Source organism: Taudactylus pleione, unplaced genomic scaffold (assembly GCF_031769625.1).
Source record: "Taudactylus pleione unplaced genomic scaffold, aTauple2 ptg000282l, whole genome shotgun sequence".
NCBI classification, from domain to species: domain Eukaryota; kingdom Metazoa; phylum Chordata; class Amphibia; order Anura; family Myobatrachidae; genus Taudactylus; species Taudactylus pleione.
Genome location: NW_028284684.1, coordinates 14,128,224 through 14,151,912, shown reverse-complemented (window position 1 = coordinate 14,151,912; position 23,689 = coordinate 14,128,224). Strand labels below are relative to the sequence as shown.

The 23,689-nt window shown below is 47.5% G+C and overlaps 1 protein-coding gene across 1 annotated transcript; it reads right to left on the bottom strand.

The window, feature by feature from the left end:
• Positions 1–13,918: 13,918 nt before the first annotated feature.
• Positions 13,919–21,200, bottom strand: UBC (ubiquitin C). Its single transcript, XM_088482123.1, has 2 exons — positions 21,106–21,200; positions 13,919–15,389 (listed from the first exon to the last, which is right to left on the bottom strand). Exon 2 carries the CDS (start codon positions 15,384–15,386, stop codon positions 14,013–14,015), a length of 1,374 nt encoding a protein of 457 aa, XP_088338249.1. The 5' UTR covers positions 15,387–15,389; positions 21,106–21,200; the 3' UTR covers positions 13,919–14,012.
• Positions 21,201–23,689: the final 2,489 nt, after the last annotated feature.

Here is a 23,689-nt window from a genome sequence, read left to right as displayed (position 1 = left end):
CTTCGGCACCCGCAAAGACTTGTTGAGAACCTTGAGGTTGAGAATCGGACGATACGACCCATTGGGTTTCTGCACCAAAAAGGAGATTGGAATAGAAACCCTGGCCCCTCTGGGAGAATGGAACAGGCACTATAACTCCAGCCTGGAGCATAGTGTGCAAGACCTTCCGCAGCTCCGTGGCCTTGATCCGGTCTGATGGTAGACCCGTGGTGAAAAAAAGAGCCGGGGGTCTGTGCCGGAAGGAGAGGGCATACCCGTGGGAGACCACCTCGAGAACCCTAGTGTCTGTCGTGGTGACCGACCAACACCGGGCGAACTGCAGCAGGCGGCCTCCCACTTTGGGATCACCCGAAGGGAGGCCCGGACCGTCAGGCCGCAGGCTTGTCATCTGGCTTAGGGGCCGGACGTCTGGTACTCCAGGTCTGCTTCCGGGGCTTGGCCGATTTCTTGGGACCAGCCTGTCGGGGAAAAGACTGTGGTTTGGGCCTGCCCTGGGCCCTAGAAGACCGATGGTCCTGAACCAGAAGGGACATCGGCCGACGGGAGACATGCCGATTTGACTGCCGCCAGTGTGGCTACAATCTTGTCCAGATCTGGACCGAAGAGAACTTCTCCGTTAAAGGGTAACGCCTCCAAACCCTTTTTGGAATCAGCGTCCGCCTTCCAGGATCGTAACCACAAGGTGCGAAGAGCAGCCACCGCTGCTGACGAAATTCGAGATGCCAGGGTACTAATGTCTAAGGCCGCCTCGTTGATATAAGTGGCCGAATCACGGAGATTACCAATCAACTCCGCCTGCTCAGCCGGAATCGAAGTACGCCTCCAACGTATCTGCCCAGCGCTCCATAGCTCTGGCAACCAAGTAAATGGCCATAGCCGGCCGCGCTACCCCCCACTGCAAGTAAATAAGCTCGCTTCAGGCAGATCTCCACCTTGCGGTCCGTAGCATCCTTAAGGGAGGACATGGATGGCATTGGTAACGTGGCACTACGGACAAGACGTGTCACTTGAGAATCCACCTGTGGAGGGGATTCCCACTTAGCAAAATTATCCGCGAACGGATAAGCCACCGCCAGACGCCTCTGCGGCTGGTATCGCTTGCCAGGCTGTTTCCACGCCTCCTCTAAATGATCCACCAACTGACCCGAAAGAGGAAAGACTGTGGCATCACCTTTCACATCCTTAAAAAAGGCATACTTGGATTTAGCCGCTGGGGGAACTTCGTCATCAATCACCAAGGCTGTGCGGACTGCCAGAATAAGTCCAGGAATATACACCTTGGACCTAGTGTCCGCTTCCTTAGTACGGAGAGGTTCGTGATCGGAAAGATCCAGAATCTCCCCGTCATCAAACGTCCCTTCGTCATCCTCATAAGGAGCCGACAGAGACGTCACCGGCCGTTTATGTGGCCGCATCACAGACTTCTCTTGCAACACATCCGACAAGTGCTGTACAGAACTCGTCAGGGAGTTAACCCACGCCGGCTCCTGAGAAACCGGGAGAGGGGAAATAGGGAGACTGCGGGGTACCACCAATTGTTTTGGGAAACCCTGCATGGGTGACGACACCACTGACTGCTGGGACAAACCCATCTGCGTAAACGCGGGCTGCGGAGCTAACTGGCCCACTAAGGTTGTAAGCGCCTGAGCGAAACAAGCCCAGGGCGGCTCCTGTACTGGTGCTGTAACCGTAATAGGGCGCGCCAACGACAAACACTGCCGGCATAGGCCCTCCGCGCCACCCTCCCCCTCCACTAAAGGTACTTTACACGTAGTACACTGCAGCCGGAGAGGAAAGTCACTTTCAGACATGATGGTAGAAAGTATGTGACCCCTCTCACCAAATTTTTTAAAAATGGTGAGAGACCACCCTGCAGCACCGCACCGCAAGGGCTTTAGCAGAAAGAACAGGTACAGTAATAAGGCTGACAGTCAGAAAGGAAAGTACAGGCAGCAGCGCTAACACAGTCACATACAATGCAAAGAAACTCAATTCCTGCACTAACAGCGCTGATAAATCAACTAAACAGACAGAGTCTGGTAGGACACAGCGCTGCATACACAGACCTGACCACAGCGGAGGAGAGGTATGCAGGGGGACCCAAACCACGATGCCTCCGTCCAGACTTCCAGCAGCATTCACCATGCGTTCTTGGAAGATGGCCGCCGAGGAGCAGAGAGGAGGCTGGCCTGGGGGAGGAGCGCTGCCACAGGGCCAGTCGGTGTGTTGCAGAGAGAGCTGTGTGCAGCGGGGGAGGCGCCAGCTGTGAGACAGGGAAGGCGCGCTCCCCTGGCATGCATTTAACCCCTGGGACGCCGCAGTGCTACCGCTCTGCCACGGTCCTGCTGTCCCAGGGGGGTAATGGAAGCGCAGGTTAGTACCTGGCTCCACGCTGCAGCCAGTCCCCAGGGAGCCCCCTGCCTGGGGACTTCTGGACCATGTATCAGCGGGGACCCACCGCGGGACCCCGCTGCTTATCTTGCTGCCCCCCTTGAGTCCGGCCATGGTCCGAAACATCTGGGGTCACCGCTAGCTGTGACCCCAGATGCTTACCAGCATCCCCGGATCGGTACCGGCGTTCTGGTACCGGCAGGGGTGTAGGGAAGACAGCATGGACGTCAAAACTGACTGTCCATGCTGTACTTCCAGATGTGCAGCCACAGCTGCAATACGAAAACTTCAGGGACTCTTCATGGCCCCCTTCTAACAGGTGCCTCCGACTCCGGCCGGGCAACGAACTAAACTGAGATGCCTTGGCTCGGGTGCGGGGTATAGGAGGGGGACCCTAGTGCATCCTGGGAGGCTGAAAGCTTAACTCTATGGTGCCCGATGACTGACGTCACACCTATACCCCAAGGTATCCTGTGGATACCCTATGGACCCTGAAGTAGAAATATATATATGAGGCAATACTAGACACGCAATGTATGCAGATCACTGGTCCAACAATATGGCACCGTGTAACACACAACCGTATGCGACAGACCTCACAAATACTTATGTGGAATCAAAGAAACCTCCCCACATACACCTGTTAGGGCTGTAGAAAAGGCAGCGCTAGCATAAGTCACATACAATGCAGATGGAAATTACCTACTGCAACGTGGCACTACAATCAACCGCACAGATTTACAGGGTTATTCAATATGGGAGCGAAAAGTCTGTGCTGGATTTTTCGCTCCACATCGGAGCTTTTCCTGGGATTAAGTATCGGGCGCGCGACCGCTTTATCCCCGTATTCAATTTAAAATGAACGAAAAAAGATGGAAATTTTTGGGAATAGTAGGACCCCCCCTAAAGCTGTCCAGACATGGGGGATCACTATGGGTACCCTCGTTTATGCCTGCAAATGAAAGTCGGGGTTTTAAATAGCCGCGGCCGGTGTTTTTTTCCCGACATTGAAGAAGTGATGCAAAAGAGCACTTAGGTTATTTTTTTCGTTTTTTTAAGTGGTCCCATCAAATTTGGGGTACATGAAAATGAGTACTAATATATTTTTAAGTCCTTGAAGTGGTTTTTTTTGTTTTTAAATTCTGCAAAAACACACCTGCCGCTAATAATCTATTCTAGAAAACAACTGCCGCATACTTGCAGAACAGCCCTGAACCTATTTCCCTATATTTAAACTTTTTTCCTTATTTTTTTTTTTTTTTTTTTTACACCCCACTTTTTAAATACATTTTTTAGGGTGTCTTTTTTTTTTTTAAACTTTTTTTTGTTATTTTTAAAATGTTATTCCCAGGGGTGCAGGCTATTTTTATTAAGCCTACAACCCTAAACCCCAATTCTGCACTTTTTTTTCACCACCTATTCAGTGGTGAAAAGTTATCCCTGTTTTTTTTCCAAAGACTTTTCAAACCTTCAAAGTCTTTGAAATTGAATAGAGAAAAATGAATCCGGCGAAAATGACATCAGCGATAACTTATCGCCGATTCCAAAATTTTCACTCCAAATTGAATACCCGTTAGTGTCTGGGAAGGCTATAGTGCTGTATACTCTGACCCCAGGGGAGAGGTATACAGGAGGACTGGTCCGCACGCTGTGCGGAGATCTGCGATGCACCATTGAGAAAATGGCCGCCAGAGACTTGAGGGGGCGTGGCCATAGGAAAGCAGCTCAGCAAAGCCAGACATTGAGGAGCCACTAAACAGGGAAGGCTGCCTCCCCAAGCCGGCAATTAACCCTCAGGACGCTGGCTCTCACACCAACTTCAAGTACCTGGTGGTATAGTGCACGCAGTGATCCGCACTTACCTGACCCCATATGTCTGGCAGCAGTCCTGGAAGTCCTGAGGGGCCCGGCTAGCAGACCCCAGATCTGTAATGTCGTCACCGACAGGGTGACAGAGTGGCGGCGCAGACGTCCTATGGAGTCTGCCGCTGCCCCTCTGAAGTCAAATTAGACTACACCCCAAATAAAAAAATCCGCTAATCAGCCCTTCTGTGCAAAACAGTGACTAGACTTCGGCTGGGCACCAACTAGAACCGAGGTGCCTATGGCTTGGGGTATAGAGGATGGTTCCAGTGCATCCTGGGTGCAAAGCTTTTTAACTGCGTGTGCCCGGGTTCCAGATATACCCAAAGGTCTCACTGTGGCACCTATGGACCCTGAAGAAATACATAGTGTAGCCACTGGACCCCAGTAACCTGGTGTTCTCAAACCCAAGTGGTACATATTAGGCATACACAAAATAAGCTGTCAGAACGTATCAAGACATGTAGCCCTACTTAAGAGCCATCATTTTACAACAGCATGGCTAGCACATTTTTCACTTAACTAGTTATAGTGACTGCACTAAGAAAAGTGTGTGGGTGCCAGGGACCACTTACTTTAAAAAAAAAAAATCCTACTCCACGGTTTCTGGGTCCCACCACACTATATGGGGGGGTGAGGGCAGGCAGCAGTTGGGACAGTGCGTAAAGCCAGGGAGACGTTGGGGTAGAGGGGAGTAAGGGCAAAAGTACCTGGGAGCAAGATAGTGGGTTAGGGGCAAGGGTAGATAGCCATGCCAGTGCTGGGGGTAAGGTTGTTAGGGGCAGGCAATACTGGGGGCAGTGCTGGAGTCAGCATAGCAAATGGGGCAGTGGTTACCACCTTCCTCCTGTTAGAAGCCCCTGGCTGGGTCATTCTTGTGAGTTTCCAGCTCACTCCTGTTACACGCAGTGTCCACCTCCCAGGCCTCCTGCTTGCAGAGAGCTGGGATGGCATAGTCGGGGTTGAGAGCAGGCTGCTAGGGGGGCCTGGCCCCCATCGACAACGCTGCTGCCACCGCCAAGTAGGATGCAGAGTCTGGATAGAGTGCGCTGGTGGACAGTGAGGGGGGGAGGTAATCTCCAGTGGCAATTGGATGAGACACTGCAGGCAGAGATTGGCTACTGCGGACACAGCAAGTCCTGCAGGAACCGCTCCATTTTAAAAACCGGGTCCCCAACTACCTGTAACAAGTAAATGCACTACAGTGCATATTTTGCCATCACTGGTTATATGATGAAATGTGAGAAAAAAAAACATCAAATTGATCTAATAATCAAGGGGTCAGATATGAAATTCAGATATTTAATATATCACATAGAAACTTCTAAAAGATCAATAATATCAAACAACCAGTTGAATGTAAATACACAATTAAAAAAAATGTATTAAAATTGTGGAGATAGAATTGTAATCATAGACCCTACAAGAAGTGTCCCAGTTTGATCCCAAAAAAAAAAAAAAATCTGACAAAAGTCCAAAGAAACATGAGCTTTTAATGTAAGCAGGAAAAGTCCCATTGAAAAACCTTTTTGGTTGTAAACCAGTGTTGGGGCACAAACTGACTTGGTAATCACTCCTGACTGATAAATTCAAGTCCTTGGATAAGCACTAGGGTATTATAGTCCAAGAGTGTGGTTTATAGACCAATAAGTTTTAAATCCACAAGTTATATGTGGCTTGGCAGCTGCGGCCAGACTGCCCGTACCTTTACGGGCGTGAAAAGTCAGCTGGATGAATGCACTGCCGGCCGCTGTGTGTATTTAGGTCCCCCTCTTTCAAGTTAGATGCATTGTAACTTCGAGGTCCTAATAGCGTAGCCAAGTCCAAGGTGTCCTCGGGTAATGAAGGAATTTAATCAAAAGCACATTTGAAGGTTTTTGTGGACTCAGATCTTTTGGAATAAACTGGGACGCTAAAACTGGGCATCCACTATACAATTTTCTGTCAGATATCTGTCCAATCTGGCTGATTGGAATGAAAACCTGGTAATGCATGGGAGCAAATGACAGTCGATCATATGGTTTTAAACAAACAAAAAAAAAATTGTTCAGATGTGTCAAGTTTGTGTGTTTTAACCAATTTGTCTGAACAACCATTTTTGGCTTTTTCAGTGTTTAGGACCATATTATCGACTGTCATTTGCTCCCATACATTACCAGGTTTTCATTCCAACCAGCCAGATATGACAGAAATTGTATAATGGATGCCCAGCTTTACTGTAGGTTGATTACAATTCTATCCCCACAATTTCAATACATTTTTTATTGTGTATTTACATACAACCGGGTGTTTGTTATACACGAGTTATTATATTAAATATCCAAATGTCATCTATCAGACCTTGATTATTTATTAGTTCAATTGGATATATAGGTTTTGAAGTCACACCTTTTTGGTTGGTTTTAAGTGTTTGCCATCACAAGCACACATGCCTTTTTGCAGCAGATAGTTTTTCAAATCAAATATATTTTATATGTATATAGCACCTGAACCTAACATCTTTTGTTTCAAATGTGGGAAATGGGAACCGATTAAAAAAAAAAAAAAATATGAGATATGGTAAGAACTTACCCTTGTTATCTCTACGAAGTCCATAGGGTTCCACAGGATACCTTGGGTATAGGTGTGACATCAGTCGCAGGGCACCAAAGAGTTAAGCTTTCAGCCTCCCAGGATGCACTAGGTCCCCCTCCTATACCCCGCCCCCGGGCCAAGGCACCTCAGTTAGTTACCAAGCCATAGGCCGGAGGAGGAGAAGGAAGAGAGAGAACAAAGATCTGGACACATACAAGAATCACATTCTCACCAGAGGGAGACGGAAAACCGGTGACCAGAGCAAAGCCCATCTGCAGCACAGGTGCGACAGGGCGGGAGTCCTGTGGAACCCTATGGACTTCGTAGAAATAGAGATAACAAGGGTAAGTTCTTACCATATCTCATATTTTCTACTTCAGGGTCCATAGGGTATCCACAGGATACCTTGGGGATGTCCCAAAGCAGTATCCTTTAAGGGTGGGGACGCTCCTGTGCAGAAAGGAGAATCCGCCGCCCGAAGGAAGCATCCTGAGAGGCGAAGGTGTCAAACCTGTAATACCTCACGAAGGTATGGACAGAAGACCACGTAGCAGCCTTGCAGATCTGAACTGCCGAGGCACCACGTCGAGCTGCCCACGAAGGACCCACAGACCTAGTGGAATGAGCCTTCAGAGAAGGAGGGACCGGTAGGCCTTCATGAAGATAAGCTTCAGAAATAGCCATACGGATCCAGGCTGCCAAAGTTTGCTTTGAAGCAGGCCAACCCTTTTTACGGAAGCCAAAGAGGACAAACAAAGCGTCCGACTTCCTAAACGAAGAAGTGCGGTCAACATAAGTCCTTAAGGCCCGCACAACATCCAAAGAGGCCTCACCCACGGAAAGACCCGGTGAGTTAAAGGCCGGAACAACTATTTCCTCGTTAATATGAAACTGGGAAACAACTTTGGGAAGAAACTCGGGCCGAGTGCGGAGCACTGCCCTGTTCCCATAAAAAACCAAGAAAGGGGGTCTACAAGAAAGAGCCCCTAACTCAGAAACACGTCTGGCCGAAGCAATGGCCAGAAGGAAAACAGTCTTAGCTGTTAGCCATTTAATATCCACAGAGCCCAGTGGTTCAAACGGCGGTCCCTGGAGAGCCCTCAGGACCACAGCCAAATCCCAAGGCGCCACAGGTGGAACAAAGGGCGGCTGAATGCGGAGAACACCCTGCATAAAGGTGCGCACATCCGGGATTGTAGCAATCCTACGGTGAAACCAGACAGATAGGGCCGAAACCTGTACCTTCAAAGAAGCAAGGCGAAGCCCATGATCTAGTCCCGCTTGCAGGAAGGCGAGAATCCGAGACAGACGAAACTCCCGCGGTGCATAACCTCTCGGTCGACACCACTGGAAGAACGTATGCCACACGCGATGGTATATCCTTGCGGAAGACGGTTTCCGAGCTCGCAACATGGTACGCACCACAGAGCTGGAAAACCCCCGGGACCTCAGCATGGCCGTCTCAACAGCCACGCCGTCAAAGACAGCCGAGTCAGGTCCGGGTGAAGGCAAGGACCCTGAGACAGAAGGTCCGGTCGTAGCGGCAACCGCAGAGGAATGTCCACGGACAGACCCTGAAGGTCTGAGAACCAGTGCCGTCTGGGCCACGCGGGAGCTATCAACAGGAGCGTCCCTCCTTCCTGTCTGAATTTCCGGATTACCCGTGGAAGAAGGGAGACCGGAGGGAACAGGTATGCGAACCGGAACGTCCACCGGACGGACAGAGCATACACCAGAGACGCCCCTTCGTCTCTTGTGCGAGACCCGTACACCGGCAACTTGTTGTTGTGCCGGGACGCCATGAGGTCGATTTCTGGAAGACCCCACCTGTCCACCAGTAGTTGAAAAACGTCCGGGTGCAGGGACCATTCCCCTGGATGAACGTCCTGGCGACTTAGAAAGTCCGCCTCCCAATTGAGCACTCCCGGGATGAAAACCGCTGATATGGCCGGAAGATTGCGCTCCGCCCAAACCAGGATCCGAGAGACCTCTACGAGAGCCGCCCGACTGCGAGTTCCTCCTTGCCTGTTTATGTAGGCCACGGTGGTAGCGTTGTCCGACTGGACCTGCACCGGGCGACCCTGGAGAAACCGCTGTGCCTGCTGGAGAGCATTGAAGACCGCACGGAGTTCCAAGATATTTATTGGAAGCTCCGCTTCTGTCGGCGTCCACCTGCCCTGGAACAAGTGTGGACCCGAAACTGCTCCCCAGCCCCGAAGACTGGCGTCCGTTGTCAACAGGACCCAATTTGGAACCCAGAACGGACGTCCCTTGTTGAGGTGGGTCGTCTGTAACCACCACGTAAGGGACAGGCGAACCTCCTGGGTGAGCACAATCGTCTGGGACTTCAGAGACTGAGTCAGCCCGTTCCACTTGGACAGGATCAGGTGCTGCAGAGGTCTGGAGTGAAACTGGGCGTATTCCACCATGTCGAACACCGACACCATGGAGCCCAGTAACCTCATCGCCGAGTGTAAGGACACCCGGCGGCTGTGCAGACAACTGCGCACCCTTGACTGTAAAGCAGAGATCTTGTCCTCCGTCACGAAGATCCTTTGCTGTCCCGAGTCCAATAAGGCTCCAAGATGCAGAATCCTCCGAGACGGGATTAGAGTGGACTTCTGCCAGTTGATTAGCCAGCCGTGCCGTTGCAGCAGTGCAATGGTCAGGTCCAAGTGGCGTAACAGGAGCTCTGGAGATCCTGCCACCAATAACAGGTCGTCCAAATACGACAACATGCGGACTCCCTGCAGCCGCAGAGAAGCCGCCATGACCGCCATCACCTTGGTGAAAACACGTGGTGCTGTTGCCAGGCCAAAAGGTAACGCCCGAAACTGGAAGTGGTCGCAGCTGATTGCGAACCTGAGGAACTGTTGATGGCGCCAAAGAATAGAGACATGCAGGTAAGCGTCCTGTATGTCCAATGACACCAAGTAGTCCCCAGGTTCCAGCGCCAGAATGATGGACCGTAGGGTCTCCATCCGAAACTTCGGGACCCGCAAAGACTTGTTGAGTGCTTTGAGGTTGAGAATCGGACGATATGACCCATTGGGTTTCTGTACCAAAAATAGATTTGAATAGAAACCCTGGCCCCTCTGGGAGAATGGAACCGCCACTATAACTCCAGCCTGGAGCATAGTGTGCAATACCTTCCGCAGCTCCGTAGCCTTGTTCCGGTCTGATGGGAGACCCGTGGTGAAGAAGCGAGCCAGGGGTCTGTGCCGGAAGGAGACGGCGTATCCGTGAGAAACCACCTCCAGAACCCAAGTGTCTGTCGTAGTGGTCGACCAACACTGGGCGAACTGTAGCAGGCGGCCTGCCACCCTGGGATCCCCCAAAGGGAGGCCCGGACCGTCAGGCCGCAGGCTTGTCATCTGGCTTGGGGGCCGGACGTCTGGTACTCCATGCCTGCTTCCGGGGCTTGACCGATTTCTTAGGGCCAGCCTGTCGAGGAAACGACTGTGGTTTGGGCCTGCCCTGGGCCCTAGATGACCGAAAGGACGATGGTCCCGAACCAGAAGGAGCAGCGGCCGACGGGAGACAGGCAGATTTGGCTGCCGCCAGCGTGGCCACAATCTTATCCAGATCCGGACCGAAGAGAACTTCTCCGGTAAACGGCAACGCTTCCAGACCTTTCTTGGAATCTGCGTCCGCCTTCCAGGATCGCAGCCACAAGGTGCGACGAGCAGCTACCGCTGCTGAAGAAATTCTAGACACCAGAGTACTAATGTCTAGAGCCGCCTCGTTGATGTAGGTGGCCGAATCACGGAGATTGCCAATCAACTCCGCCTGATCGGCCGGACAGTCGGATTCAAAAGAAGCCTCTAATGAATCCGCCCAGCGCTCAATCGCTCTGGCAACCCAGCAAATGGCCATAGCCGGCCGTGCTGCCCCCCCTGCAAGGGAATAAGCGGACTTCAGGCAGATTTCTACCTTGCGGTCCGTAGCATCCTTAAGGGAGGACATGGATGGCATCGGCAATGTGGCACTACGGACAAGACGGGTCACGTGAGAATCCACCTGTGGAGGGGATTCCCACTTCGCAAAATAATTATCCGCGAACGGATAAGCCACCGCCAGGCGTCTCTGCGGCTGGTATCTTTTGCCAGGTTGTTTCCACGCCTCCTCTAAATGGTCCACCAACTGACCCGAAAGAGGAAAGACTGTGGCATCGCCATTCACATCTTTGAAAAAGGCATACTTAGATTTAGCCGCTGGGGGAACTTCGTCCTCAATCACCAAGGCTGTGCGGACCGCCCGAATAAGTCCAGGAATATATACTTTGGACTTAGCATCAGCGTCCTTAGTATGGAGAGGTTCCTGATCGTAAGGATCCAGAATCTCCCCATCATCAGACGTCCCTTCGTCATCCTCATAAGGAGCGGACAGAGACGCCACCGGCCTTTTATGAGACCGCATCACAGACTCCCCTTGCAACACATCCGACAAGTGCTGTACAGAACTCGTCAGGGAGTTAACCCACGCTGGCTCCTGAGAACCCGGGAGCGGGGAAATAGGGAGACTGTGGGGTACCACCAATTGTCGTGGGAACCCCTGCATGGGTGACGACACCACAGACTGCTGGGACAAACCCATCGGAGTAAACGCGGGCTGCGGAGCTAACTGGCCCACTAAAGCTGTTAACGCCTGAGCGAAACAAGCCCAGGGCGGCTCCTGTACCGGTGCTGTAACCGTAATAGGCCGCGCCATGGACAAACACTGCCGGCAAAGGCCCTCCGCGCTACCCTCCCCCTCCGCTAACGGTACTTTGCACGTGGTACACTGTAGCCGGATGGGAAAATCACTTTCAGACATGATGGCACCACGTATGTGACCTCTCTCACCAATTAAGTATTAAATAGGCGAGAGACCACCCTGCAGCACCGCACCGCAAGGACTTTAGCAGAAAGAACAGGGACAGTAATAAAGCTGACAGTTTAGATGAAGAAAAGATTACAGGCAGCAGCGCTAGCACAGTCACATACAATGCAGAGAAATAACAATTCCTGCACTAACAGCGCTGATCACTCAACTACACAGACACAGGGCCTGGTAGGACACAGCGCTGCATACACAGACCTGACCACAGCGGAGGAGAGGTATGCGGGGGGACCCAGACCACGATGCTTCCGTCCAGCGCTTCCAGCAGCGTTCACCATGCGTTCTGGAGAAGATGGCCGCCGAGGAGCAGAGAGGAGGCTGGCCTGGGGGAGGAGCGCTGCCACAGGACCAGTCGGCAGCATGCAGAGAGGGCTGTGTGCAGCGGGGGAGGCGCCGGCTGTGAGACAGGGAAGGCGCGCTCCCCTGGCATGCATTTAACCCCTGGGACGCCGCAGCGCTACCGCTCTGCTGCGGTCCGCTGTCCCAGGGGGTAGTGGAAGCGCAGGTTGGTCGCCTGGCTCCACGCTGCAGCCAGTCCCCAGGGAGCCCCCTGCCTGGGGACTTAGGACCATGTGATCAGCGGGGACCCACCGCGGGACCCCGCTGCTTACCTCTGTCCCCCTTGAATCCGGCCATGGTCCGGAGCATCTGGGGTCACCGCTAGCTGTGACCCCAGACGCCCACCAGCATCCCCGGATCAGTACCGGCGTTCTGGTACCGGCGGGGTGTAGGGAAGACAGCATGGACGTCAGGACTGACTGTCCATGCTGTACATCCAGTTGTGCAGCCACAGCTGCATGAAGAATAAGCTTCAGGGGCTCTTCTAGCCCCCCACTCCAACAGGTGCACCCGACTCCGGCCGGGCACCAAACTAAACTGAGGTGCCTTGGCCCGGGGGCGGGGTATAGGAGGGGGACCTAGTGCATCCTGGGAGGCTGAAAGCTTAACTCTTTGGTGCCCTGCGACTGACGTCACACCTATACCCAAGGTATCCTGTGGATACCCTATGGACCCTGAAGTAGAAAAATTTAACTATATAATGTACTGCAGTTTCAATTCAATAGTTCACCCAGTGAAATGTGTTCTCCATTCATTTATTGCAAAACTTCACTTTCCATTAAAAAGTCATGGAGCAATACCTCTTACAGCACACATGCACCTTGATAAGTAAAATAAGATTTCTGTCTACTAAATACTGGAGCAACAGGTACATTAAGTTTACAACTAAATTAGAAACAAAATCTTATACTGGCAATAACTATTTAGAGGTGTAATCAAAGTTAACTGCTATCATTAATTTCTATTGCAACACCTCAATTTAGGCTATAACTTGTTTATAAGGTAAAATCTAAATCATAACATTAAATATACAGCCAATGTGTGAGGTATGTAATGCTCAATTTCTAATCAAATTTGAGTAACAATTATTGAAGTGCATTAAAAGCACATTTAGAATATAATATTAGGTGCTATGTACCGTTCAGTGTTGTTGGATGGCAACCTACACTGCAGATTTCTGTACTGTCCCATAGAGATGTGCACAGGAACCAGTGAAAGCTTCAATTTAGAGGGTACTGTATATGGCAAATAGATGTGCATCCCCGCACATCACACCAGCATGTTACAGGTAATTGAATGGATCCCTAAGTTTACAATGACCTATACTACTGGCATTTAGGAACCAGCAATCTTTAATTACCAATCATTATTTCCTATGTTCAGATTGAAAGTTAGGCTACAGTAGGAACATTTTGATTTTATACTACTTGCCAGCTGACCATAATTATAGTATACACACCAATCAAGAAATGAGGCAATATACATAAAAACCAGGGTAAGGTGTATAGACAACTGGATGTAGTATATAGTTCCCACATATGGCTGTTACTGTGTAAAAATGTTTCTATTTTACATAACCTTGACATTTAGATTGCTCCCTTCAAGAACTTGTCTGAGCATTTAGTAAGCCAAATTATTCCAGTTTGCCCCTCAATTAACTATGAATAACTTAAAATGTTTCTGTATTAATCTACCCATATCGTAATTGGATTGAGGCATAATAATTCATCTTGGAGGGGGGATTAAATACAACATTGTGCCAAAAGGCTGCGCACAGCCATTTATGGTAGTGCCATCGCAAAGAATTGAATTCCCCCTTAGTTTTCTTTGTTTACAGCCTAAAATATGCATATGTTTAAAACAAGAAAAGTTTTGGAATGCAATAACTTTATTGAAACAAAGTGCAACAAATGCATGAAGTAAAACATTGAGAACATTGTAGCACTATTAATGATCATCATGCCTCAGTTACCACCCCTCAAACGCAAGACCAAGTGCAGAGTGGATTCCTTCTGAATGTTATAGTCTGACAAAGTGCGGCCATCTTCGAGCTGCTTGCCAGCAAAGATTAATCTTTGCTGATCTGGAGGAATACCTTCCTTATCCTGAATTTTGGCCTTCACGTTTTCAATCGTGTCACTTGGCTCCACTTCCAGAGTAATTGTCTTGCCAGTGAGGGTTTTCACAAAGATCTGCATACCACCTCTCAGACGCAAGACAAGATGTAATGTGGATTCTTTTTGAATGTTGTAGTCAGAAAGTGTGCGGCCATCTTCCAATTGCTTACCAGCAAAAATCAATCTCTGTTGGTCAGGTGGTATGCCTTCCTTATCTTGAATTTTAGCTTTGACATTCTCGATAGTGTCACTTGGCTCCACTTCCAGAGTAATGGTCTTGCCAGTAAGGGTTTTCACAAAGATCTGCATACCACCTCTCAGACGCAAGACAAGATGTAATGTGGATTCTTTCTGAATGTTGTAGTCTGACAAAGTGCGGCCATCTTCGAGCTGCTTGCCAGCAAAGATTAATCTTTGCTGATCTGGAGGAATACCTTCCTTATCCTGAATTTTGGCCTTCACGTTTTCAATCGTGTCACTTGGCTCCACTTCCAGAGTAATTGTCTTGCCAGTGAGGGTTTTCACAAAGATCTGCATACCACCTCTCAGACGCAAGACAAGATGTAATGTGGATTCTTTCTGAATGTTGTAGTCAGACAGGGTCCGCCCATCTTCAAGCTGTTTGCCAGCAAATATCAACCTCTGTTGATCTGGAGGGATGCCTTCTTTATCTTGAATTTTAGCTTTTACATTCTCGATAGTATCACTTGGCTCCACTTCCAGGGTTATTGTCTTGCCAGTGAGGGTTTTCACGAAAATTTGCATGCCACCTCTCAGACGTAAAACTAAGTGCAAAGTGGATTCTTTCTGAATGTTGTAGTCAGAGAGAGTACGCCCATCTTCAAGCTGTTTGCCAGCAAATATCAACCTCTGTTGGTCTGGAGGGATACCCTCCTTGTCCTGGATTTTGGCCTTTACATTCTCAATGGTGTCACTTGGCTCCACTTCAAGAGTAATTGTTTTACCAGTCAGGGTTTTTACAAATATTTGCATACCACCTCTCAGACGGAGAACTAGGTGCAAGGTGGATTCTTTCTGAATGTTGTAGTCAGAAAGTGTGCGGCCATCTTCCAACTGCTTACCAGCAAAAATCAATCTCTGTTGGTCAGGTGGTATGCCTTCCTTATCTTGAATTTTAGCTTTGACATTCTCGATAGTATCACTTGGCTCCACTTCCAGAGTAATTGTCTTGCCAGTAAGGGTTTTCACAAAGATCTGCATGTTCTAGAAAAGAATAAAAAATAATTACATTTAAATTGTAGCTGAACAGAGTTTTGCAGGAATACATTGCATATTGGTATTCATACAAGATGCGGGAAAGGATTTAAAGCTGGTATGTAGTTATGAAGTGTTTTACTTATGTAGGAACTTTGGTAATGCCACATCAATGATTCCCAACTCCAGTGCTCAGGGAACCCGAACTGTGCATTCTCTGGTTTCCTTACAGAATCACAAGAGGAGTAATTAGTAGCACCTGTGGGCCTTTTAAAATGTGTCTAATTGATATACCTGTGCTGAAGCACAGAGTATAGAAAACATGCACACAGAGGGCTCCTGGGGGCTGGAGTTGGAAAACCCTGCCACACAAATTGAGTTGACCAATATTATATTGTGACAATGATGCAGCTAGTGATCAGTCCTTATACAACCATCTGTCTTTCAGTTGCAGCTGTGAGAAAGGAGACTATAAAAACTACCGACAGCTGGCTAAGGCCACCTTAGAGAAGTTTAGATGGTAGAGCAGTTTTTAAAGCAATTTGATGCAAGCCTTAAGCTGGGTACACCCTTCATGATGTGTACCCAGTGCTCGGACAGGCAAAAGGATCCCCTGCCGACATATCAGGCAGCTGGTACACATTAGATGATCCAGTGCCCGACGTGTCGGCACCTGCCGCATCCCACTGCATGAGATAGTCAGCCGCATCATCTGGTTGAGCTGCATGTAGGGCCGAGCAGACAACCCAAAGGGAGCACGCACCGCCCGACAGAGCATGCACACTTATTTGATGAGTTGTCGTTCCCATACATTGAAATCGGGCAAAACTTTCAAAATGTTGCCAAGTGTATAGCCAGCTTAAGATCAGTTTAAAATTTTGCCAAATATAAATAGCCAGAGTAACCAAGGAATTCAACTGCTTGGAATAATAAAAGATCAATTAGATGACCAATAAGAAATCAGTGCTTTAAAGCAGGGTGTCAGCAACACAGCACACATGGAAGAGTTTTAACCACTTACCTGGCATGGTTACATGGGATGCAACCATCAGGGCTTTTGCCGACATGGTTGCATCCCACTAAACCATTTCTGCTGCGTCCCCCAGTGATTTCAGGGGAGATCGGTTCTGCATATGTGCAGAAAGGGTCTCCATCTTACATGGCCCATAGACAGATTTGGTGGTTTGTTGACCTGAAAGCCACAGAATGCCATTCGAATTGCAATCTGGGACTCATGTGCAAAGAGGGGAACTTTGTCTGAACTGAGCACTGTAAGCTGCAGCAGATTAGGAAACTAATTACCAGTTCCCCCTGACACACAGCCCACTGCATTATGCTTCAAGAGGCAGCATGCCGAGGGATAGAGGCTGAACGCCAAGGAAGAAGTGGATATAGCCCCTTAAAAGTTTGCCTATGGACACTGGCGGAGGGGTTTGCACCACTGGGTTCCATCACCACTACTAATGCCACTGAGGATATGATGCTATTGGGTATTTGACTAAGTGGGCAGGTGCTAATTTTAATTTTGGGGGACAATGGACCCAGGGGGGGTAGATGAATGTAACACCCCCTAGGCCAGAGTATCCCAAACTCAGTCCTTAATGAACTAGCAATCCAGGTTAAGGATATCCATTCTTGACCAGAGGTGATTTAATTCATACCTCAGCCAATTTAAACAACTGTGCTCAACCATGGATATCTCCAAAACCTGAACTTTTTGGGTGCCTTGGAGGACCACATTTGGCAACCTATGCTCTAGGCATATTTTTTAATATATTTCAATCTGTAAAAAAAAAAAAAAATACAAAATATTCTAAAACTTCTTTAAAGAAACATTTCTGGGAGGTTACTGGGGAAAAAAAAAAAAAAAAGTTAGCCAGTTAGGGGAATTACATTTTTTTTTTGGGGGGGGGGGGCATATAAAGTAATGGGCATCTATCAAAGAAATGCAATTGTTCGTCCCGTGTGATCACTGGTACAAGCAGTGATCGGATGACACCCACCCCTGGAGGACAGAGCAGCCACCGGGAATACAACAACCAGCAGCACGCTTATTGCACTGCCCTCCACTCTCCCACTGCCCTGCTAGTGGCAGCCCAGGGCTGGACCACCAGCAGCTGCTGGACAGAGCAGCCGCCATGCAAGCAAACAGCATAAACCTCCTACAGCTAGCCTGGCTTCATTGTATAATAAAAAAAAAAAAAAAAAAAAGATAGATAGATAGATACACACAAGATTGTGAAAAATAAAAGTATTTTTTTAATTTTTAACATTGCTTGTATAGGTAATATTTTTATTATGGTGGCCCTGTACCAATTAAGACTCAATACAGGGCCTCAATTAGGGATTGTGTACTTTACAGTATACTAGGGATGGCCACCGACCATCGATGGTATGCAAACCATTGATGGTCCCAACACTGATAGGCACCGTTGCTGTACCATCAATGGCTGGCTCCCAACTGATGTTAATGAAGCATTGACAGCTGCAGTCTCAGCCATTGATGGTACAGCTGCCAATGGCCATCACTACAGTACACCATAAAAATGGCTATTTTTATGGTATTTAATATTTTTTTAATAAAACTGCAAGTTTTAAAAAGCTGTTCTTGACCGAATTCAATTTAAAAAAAAATTCGGAGCAGTTTTTGGAAAAAGAAAAAATGGTCAGTTAAGTGGTTAAATAACTTATTTACATAATTTGCTATTAAAAAACATGTACAAGTTTAGGAATGTTTTTTTTTTTTTTTTTTTTTAAATATTAGCCAATATAGAGCACGATTCAATTCATTGCAAATTGAATAGAGTAGTTTTGTTGGATTTCTGCTTGCACTCCAGGAGGGATGCAAGAAGAAACTTAATCGAGCTTTACAGCACGTTGAATTGAATAAGCTCTGGGAGCTCCCTCCAAGCGTTATTCAATTCGCTTTGAATTGAGCCCTAAGTGGTTAAATAGTAATTATTGGAGGGAATTCAATTGATTCCACCAAGCGGCTAAACCTAGTCTATTTGGGTACGACAAGACACTGGCATCCAAAAACAATTAATATCACACCCCATTCGGAGATCACTTTAGACAGGTGATCTGTCATGATAAAACAATTGAATTGCCCCCACTTAGCGCAAATACCAAGACTACTAAACCAAAGAGTTTACCCCATAAGGTCAGTATATAGATCTTGCAGTCTACCAAAACTTTAATCCTACCACACTTATCCCCACACTTTGCTGTACTATTCTTGGCGTGACAAGTCTGTGTGGTCTATTCAAATAGCTACAAGGGGGCCACAAGTTGCAGCTCAAATCCCCCCCTCCCTTGCTCTGCGAGGTCATTTAAAGTGTTGTTGGGTATGTTGTGAATTTTTGAACATTGTTCTGCATTCTGACTACAAGTTGGCATTTGGGAATGCCAAAAAAGTATCTTGTTCTAAGGGGGCGATTCAAATCCTCACCAGAATTTCACCCAAAATTGTGCAGTAGTTGCACAAATTACGAATTTTTTGGGGGTAATTTATCATTAAGGGTTCTGAAAGAAATCCCCACATTGAGAAAACTTCTCTCCAGTTTTTTTTCACCAATTACATGTTTTTTGGCAAAATCACCCTTTTGTCAAAAAATTTACATTTTCACCGCTAATTGAATACAGTCCTAAGTAGGGATTTGGAGCTCATCATAATAGCCAGAAGTGCAGTGACTGCATCGCAGCCAAGTATGGAAGAAGCTGCTTAATGCAGCTAGCCCTCGTACAGTCTCATGCAGAATAGTGGTTGTCGTGGGAACTGACTAGCTCCTGGGCACTTACTGCAAAAGCCAAATTCCCACATAACTGAATCATTCTATAAAAGCTGCATACACATGTATAGATTTTCTGTCCAGCCATCCAACTACTTAATTGGTTGGAATGAAAATCTGGTAACGTATGGGAGTAACTGATTATCAGCAATTTGCTCCCAAATGCCAGAAAACAGATGAAAATAGTTAGACAAGTTTGTTAAATGTTGTCCATTTTCCAGCATTTGGGAGCAAATTGCCGATTGTCATTTGCTTTCATATCTTACCAGATGTTCATTCCAACCAATCAACTAGTTGGATAGAAAATCTTTACGTGTGTACACAGCTTTAGAAAACAAAAATAGATGATAATGCTAACTACACACACAATACTTATTAGATTGATAAAAGACAGATATGGCAAGAGAACAGGTACACACTGACCAACATATCGGCTGTTCAATTGAACGGCCAATATATAGTGTGCACAGACGGCAGATATATCTGCACATTGTGCTGTGTGTATGGGCGGTTAGTCAACTGCCTGTAGAGTTGCTACAGAAGTGGTTGCGATGCAACCCCCAACCAGCAGGACTGCAGTGATTGTTTCCAAATAAGATTTGTCATCTTGTGCAAGAAAACTACAGAGACAGATGTGATCTACCCCACTCACTCTAAAGCAACCCTGGTTTTAAAATGCATTGTTCTAAAACAGACATGATAAACCTGTGAAAAGGTTTCGCATCCTGTTTTGCTTCAGTCAATGATTAAGGCAAGTGGAAAGATCAAAGGGATGTAAGGCAGGAGGGGGGAAATTCAATTCAGTGCAATGTTGAATAGCCATGGGAAGCTATTAAATGCACCATGCTGATTGGATGAGCAAAGGATTTCTTCCTCCACACCCCCCCCCCTGCAAATGCTAGTAGAAATCCAATAGTGCCGGGCGCGCAGCAGTTTTACAGCTTAGTGCTATACGAGCACAGCACTTTATTCAGAGAATGCCACCTCTTGCACCTTACCACCCTTGTTAAGTCACGTGAACCAGCATTCTCTGACATAACAGCGCACTGAAATGAATAGCTCCAGGGGCTCCCTCCCAGAGCTATTCAATTCACGTTTAATTGAATTCCCCCTATGGAACAAGTGGAGAAGTTGCTCACAGAAACCAATTAGCTTTGAGGTGGCATTTATCGAGTACATTTCATAGAATAGGTAGAAGCAGATTGGCTGCCATAGGTAACTACTCCACTTTCATACATCTACTCATCCTAAAGTGGGTATTTAACAAGCAATGGATTCCTAGTACTCAATTTTTGCAGATTTTGCCTGCCATATATAAAAAGGCCAATAATAGCAAAGTCAGGCTTATATAATTGCCTTTTTAAATCTGGCAGCCAAAATCGGGCATTTTTAAAAGGCCACTGCTTAGTAAATATACCCCTAGTTTAACATGTACCAAAAACAATTAACGATATTTGAACAGAAAGTATAAAAACCAGCCAACATTAAAATGTACATCTAATGTATAAGCACTGCAAATAAGACCCAAGAAAATCTACCCCGTTACATAGGTACCTTATATACATGTGAATAAACGCTGAATCATTCAGGACTGCCTCCTCTGCAGTGACCATAGGCGGCTCCACCCACCATTACCTCTCCCTCCCTCTTTAACACACAAATCCCCCGATGTGACGCGATAATGGCGGGCACACGTACATCTTCTAAAGCCGACACCCTTCCACACGAAAAATTTCCAGACCGAGAGATATAGATTAGAGATGTGTACACAGATTAAAAAACAAAACAAAAAAAAACAAGTGAAACGAAAACGAATAAGCAGCAGGAAGAAATAGCGCTCGGGGTTAGGAAACGTATTCGCGCTGCTGGCAAGCACTAATCGTACTGAAGCTACATCACACAGCAGCAGAACGGGCGAGGGTTTTATTACTTACGAAATCTTTTCCGGGCTCCGCTAGTGAAACAATAAACCCCCTCTGTACTCAATGCCTGAGAGAAACTGCGTCACACAAACCTATCGGGCGCCTAATTTATATGTTATAGCTGTACCCATCCGCGGAAAGCACAAGCCTGTACTATTTTGCTTGTTATACGATGACCCCACAATCACATACGTCACCCCCGCATATAGTACGCGGAGTTGCCACGATAATGTAGTGCTAATTTTTTTACTGCGTAATTAATGAATTGACCTTCATGTAAAAAGAAGAATGTTTAATCACTCGGAGGAGGGAGGGGGGGGGGGCGGCGGCGCAGGGACACTGTGTGTTACCGTTATGTAAAGCTAAGGGACGTGCAGCCGGCACTTGATTGTGCATGGATCCCGCGAGGCCGCCACCCTCCCCTGGTAGAAAGTGCTGGAATCTCTGCGTTTTGTTGGCGCTGGACATGTGTAAACACAAGTCACCAGAGTCTTTGTTTGGGAAATGTAATAAAAACGCCGCAGGACAATAAGAGGGAACTATTAAACACACATCATAGAGGTCTATTTGATATACTAAAAAACAGCTTTTCTCCAGCATTTTAGCTGGAGAAAGCCTATAATGTAATTTCTCTGTGTTTAGTAAAGTGAAAAGTGCATTTGCGTGTGTACAGTCCAGCAGCCCCCATAGGCTCAATGGGGGGATGCACACATTTAGGGGACTATTTTCTAAGCCTTGGATGGAGATTTAAAGTGGCCAGAGATAAAGTACCAGCCAATCAGCTCCTGTAGATTTCAAGCACAGCTTGTGACATGGAAGTTAGGAGCTAATTGGCTGATACTTTATTTCCGTTCACTTTATCTCCATCCAAGGCTTAGTAAATAGACCCCATACTAGTATGTATGCCATAGTTATTGACATTAAGGCTGCCTAGAAGCTACCTAAAGGCGATGTCTAGTGTGTACCGACCTCGTAAGCGACAGGACCCGGCGTACACACTTGCCAATGCTGGAAGCGACGGCGGGGGCCATGCTGCTTTTGGCATGCTGGTCCGACGGGCGATGTCGCTGACAACGCACGGGAGCGTGCATCGTCAGCATCATAGTGGGTACACACTAGATGATATGTCGTCCGATCTGGCCTGATCAGACGATAAACAATGCTGTAATTCAGGAGAGTAGGCATGTATTATTTATATAGGCCCTCATTCAGAGCCGTACGCTCTGAGCAGAGCGCACGCTCTGAATGAGGGCCGGGCTCCATGAAAATGGAGCGTCCTCCTGGACGCTCGTATAGCTGTGGGTCACCACCCACAGGCTATACGAGCGTGCATTGTGATGGCCGCGATGGTCGTGACCATCGCGACCATCGAAATTGCGAGCCGGAGCCTGCGGTTGAGGTTTTCAACCGCAAGCTCCGGAGTGATTTTGGCTCTATCAGAGCCAAAATCACTCCCACTGACATCACTAGTGATGTCAGTGGGCCGGCTTTTGACGGGAGGCGTTCCCGTGGGAACGCCCCCGTCAGGGAGGCACGCCCACCAAAGGGGGCGTGCTGTCAATCAACACGCCCCCTTTGATCGGACACAACGAGCGAAGGACTTTCCTTCGCTCGTCGCGTCTGGCGCATGCGCACGACGGAGCTCCCTCCGTCGTGTGCATGCTCAGTCCATAACATCGACCCACATGCGAGCGGACAGCCGCTCGCGAGTGGGTCTGAATCAGGCCCATAGTCTTTAAAACCGTAATGCATTGTGTCTCCCAACACTGGAGAAAAGTAGGAAGAAACTGTTCTCTATATGCATTACGCTGTCAGAATACCTTCTGTGTATACATGCAAAGTCTTCTTTTCTCCTTGACGGGACAGACCTTTACCATGAGGTGTGTACCAGCACGATAAATATATAAATACGGCGGCAACATGGTCGCAATATGCTGCAAAAACCTATTTTTTTATAACGCTTTTTGACATAGAGGGGTATTCAATATGAAAGGTTAACTTCCCTAGCGAAGTTAACGTTTCATATTGGAGTTTTTTTCTGGGTAAAGGTATGGTGCGGGCTCCCGCTTATCCCCGTATTCAAAATATAATTAACGAAAACAGGAAACTCCGAAGTTGGATTTGCGTAAAGTTACAAATTTTTCCTTAAAATAATTGTAAGACCCCCCCTAAAGTTGTAAAAACATGGGGGATCACTATAGGTACCCCCGTTTTAGCCTTTAATTGTAAGTCGGGGTTTTAAATAGCAGCAGGTGTTTTTTTTCCGACATTGAAGAAGTGATGCAGAAGAGCACTTAGGTTGTTTTTTTCGTTTTTTTAAGTGGTCCCATCAAATTTGGGGTACATGAAAATGGGTACTAGCATATTTTTAAGTCCCTAAAGTAAGTTTTTAAAAATTCTGCATTTGTGCACCTGTCGCTATAATTCTATTCTAGAAAACATCTGCCACATACTTGCAGAATAGCCCTGAACCTATTTCCCTATTCTTAAACAATTTTCTCCCATTTTTTTGTTTCACCCCAATTTTTAAATCAATTTTTTGGGGTGTCCCTATTTTTTTTTAAAACTTTTTTTGACACAGTTCTTTTTTAAATGT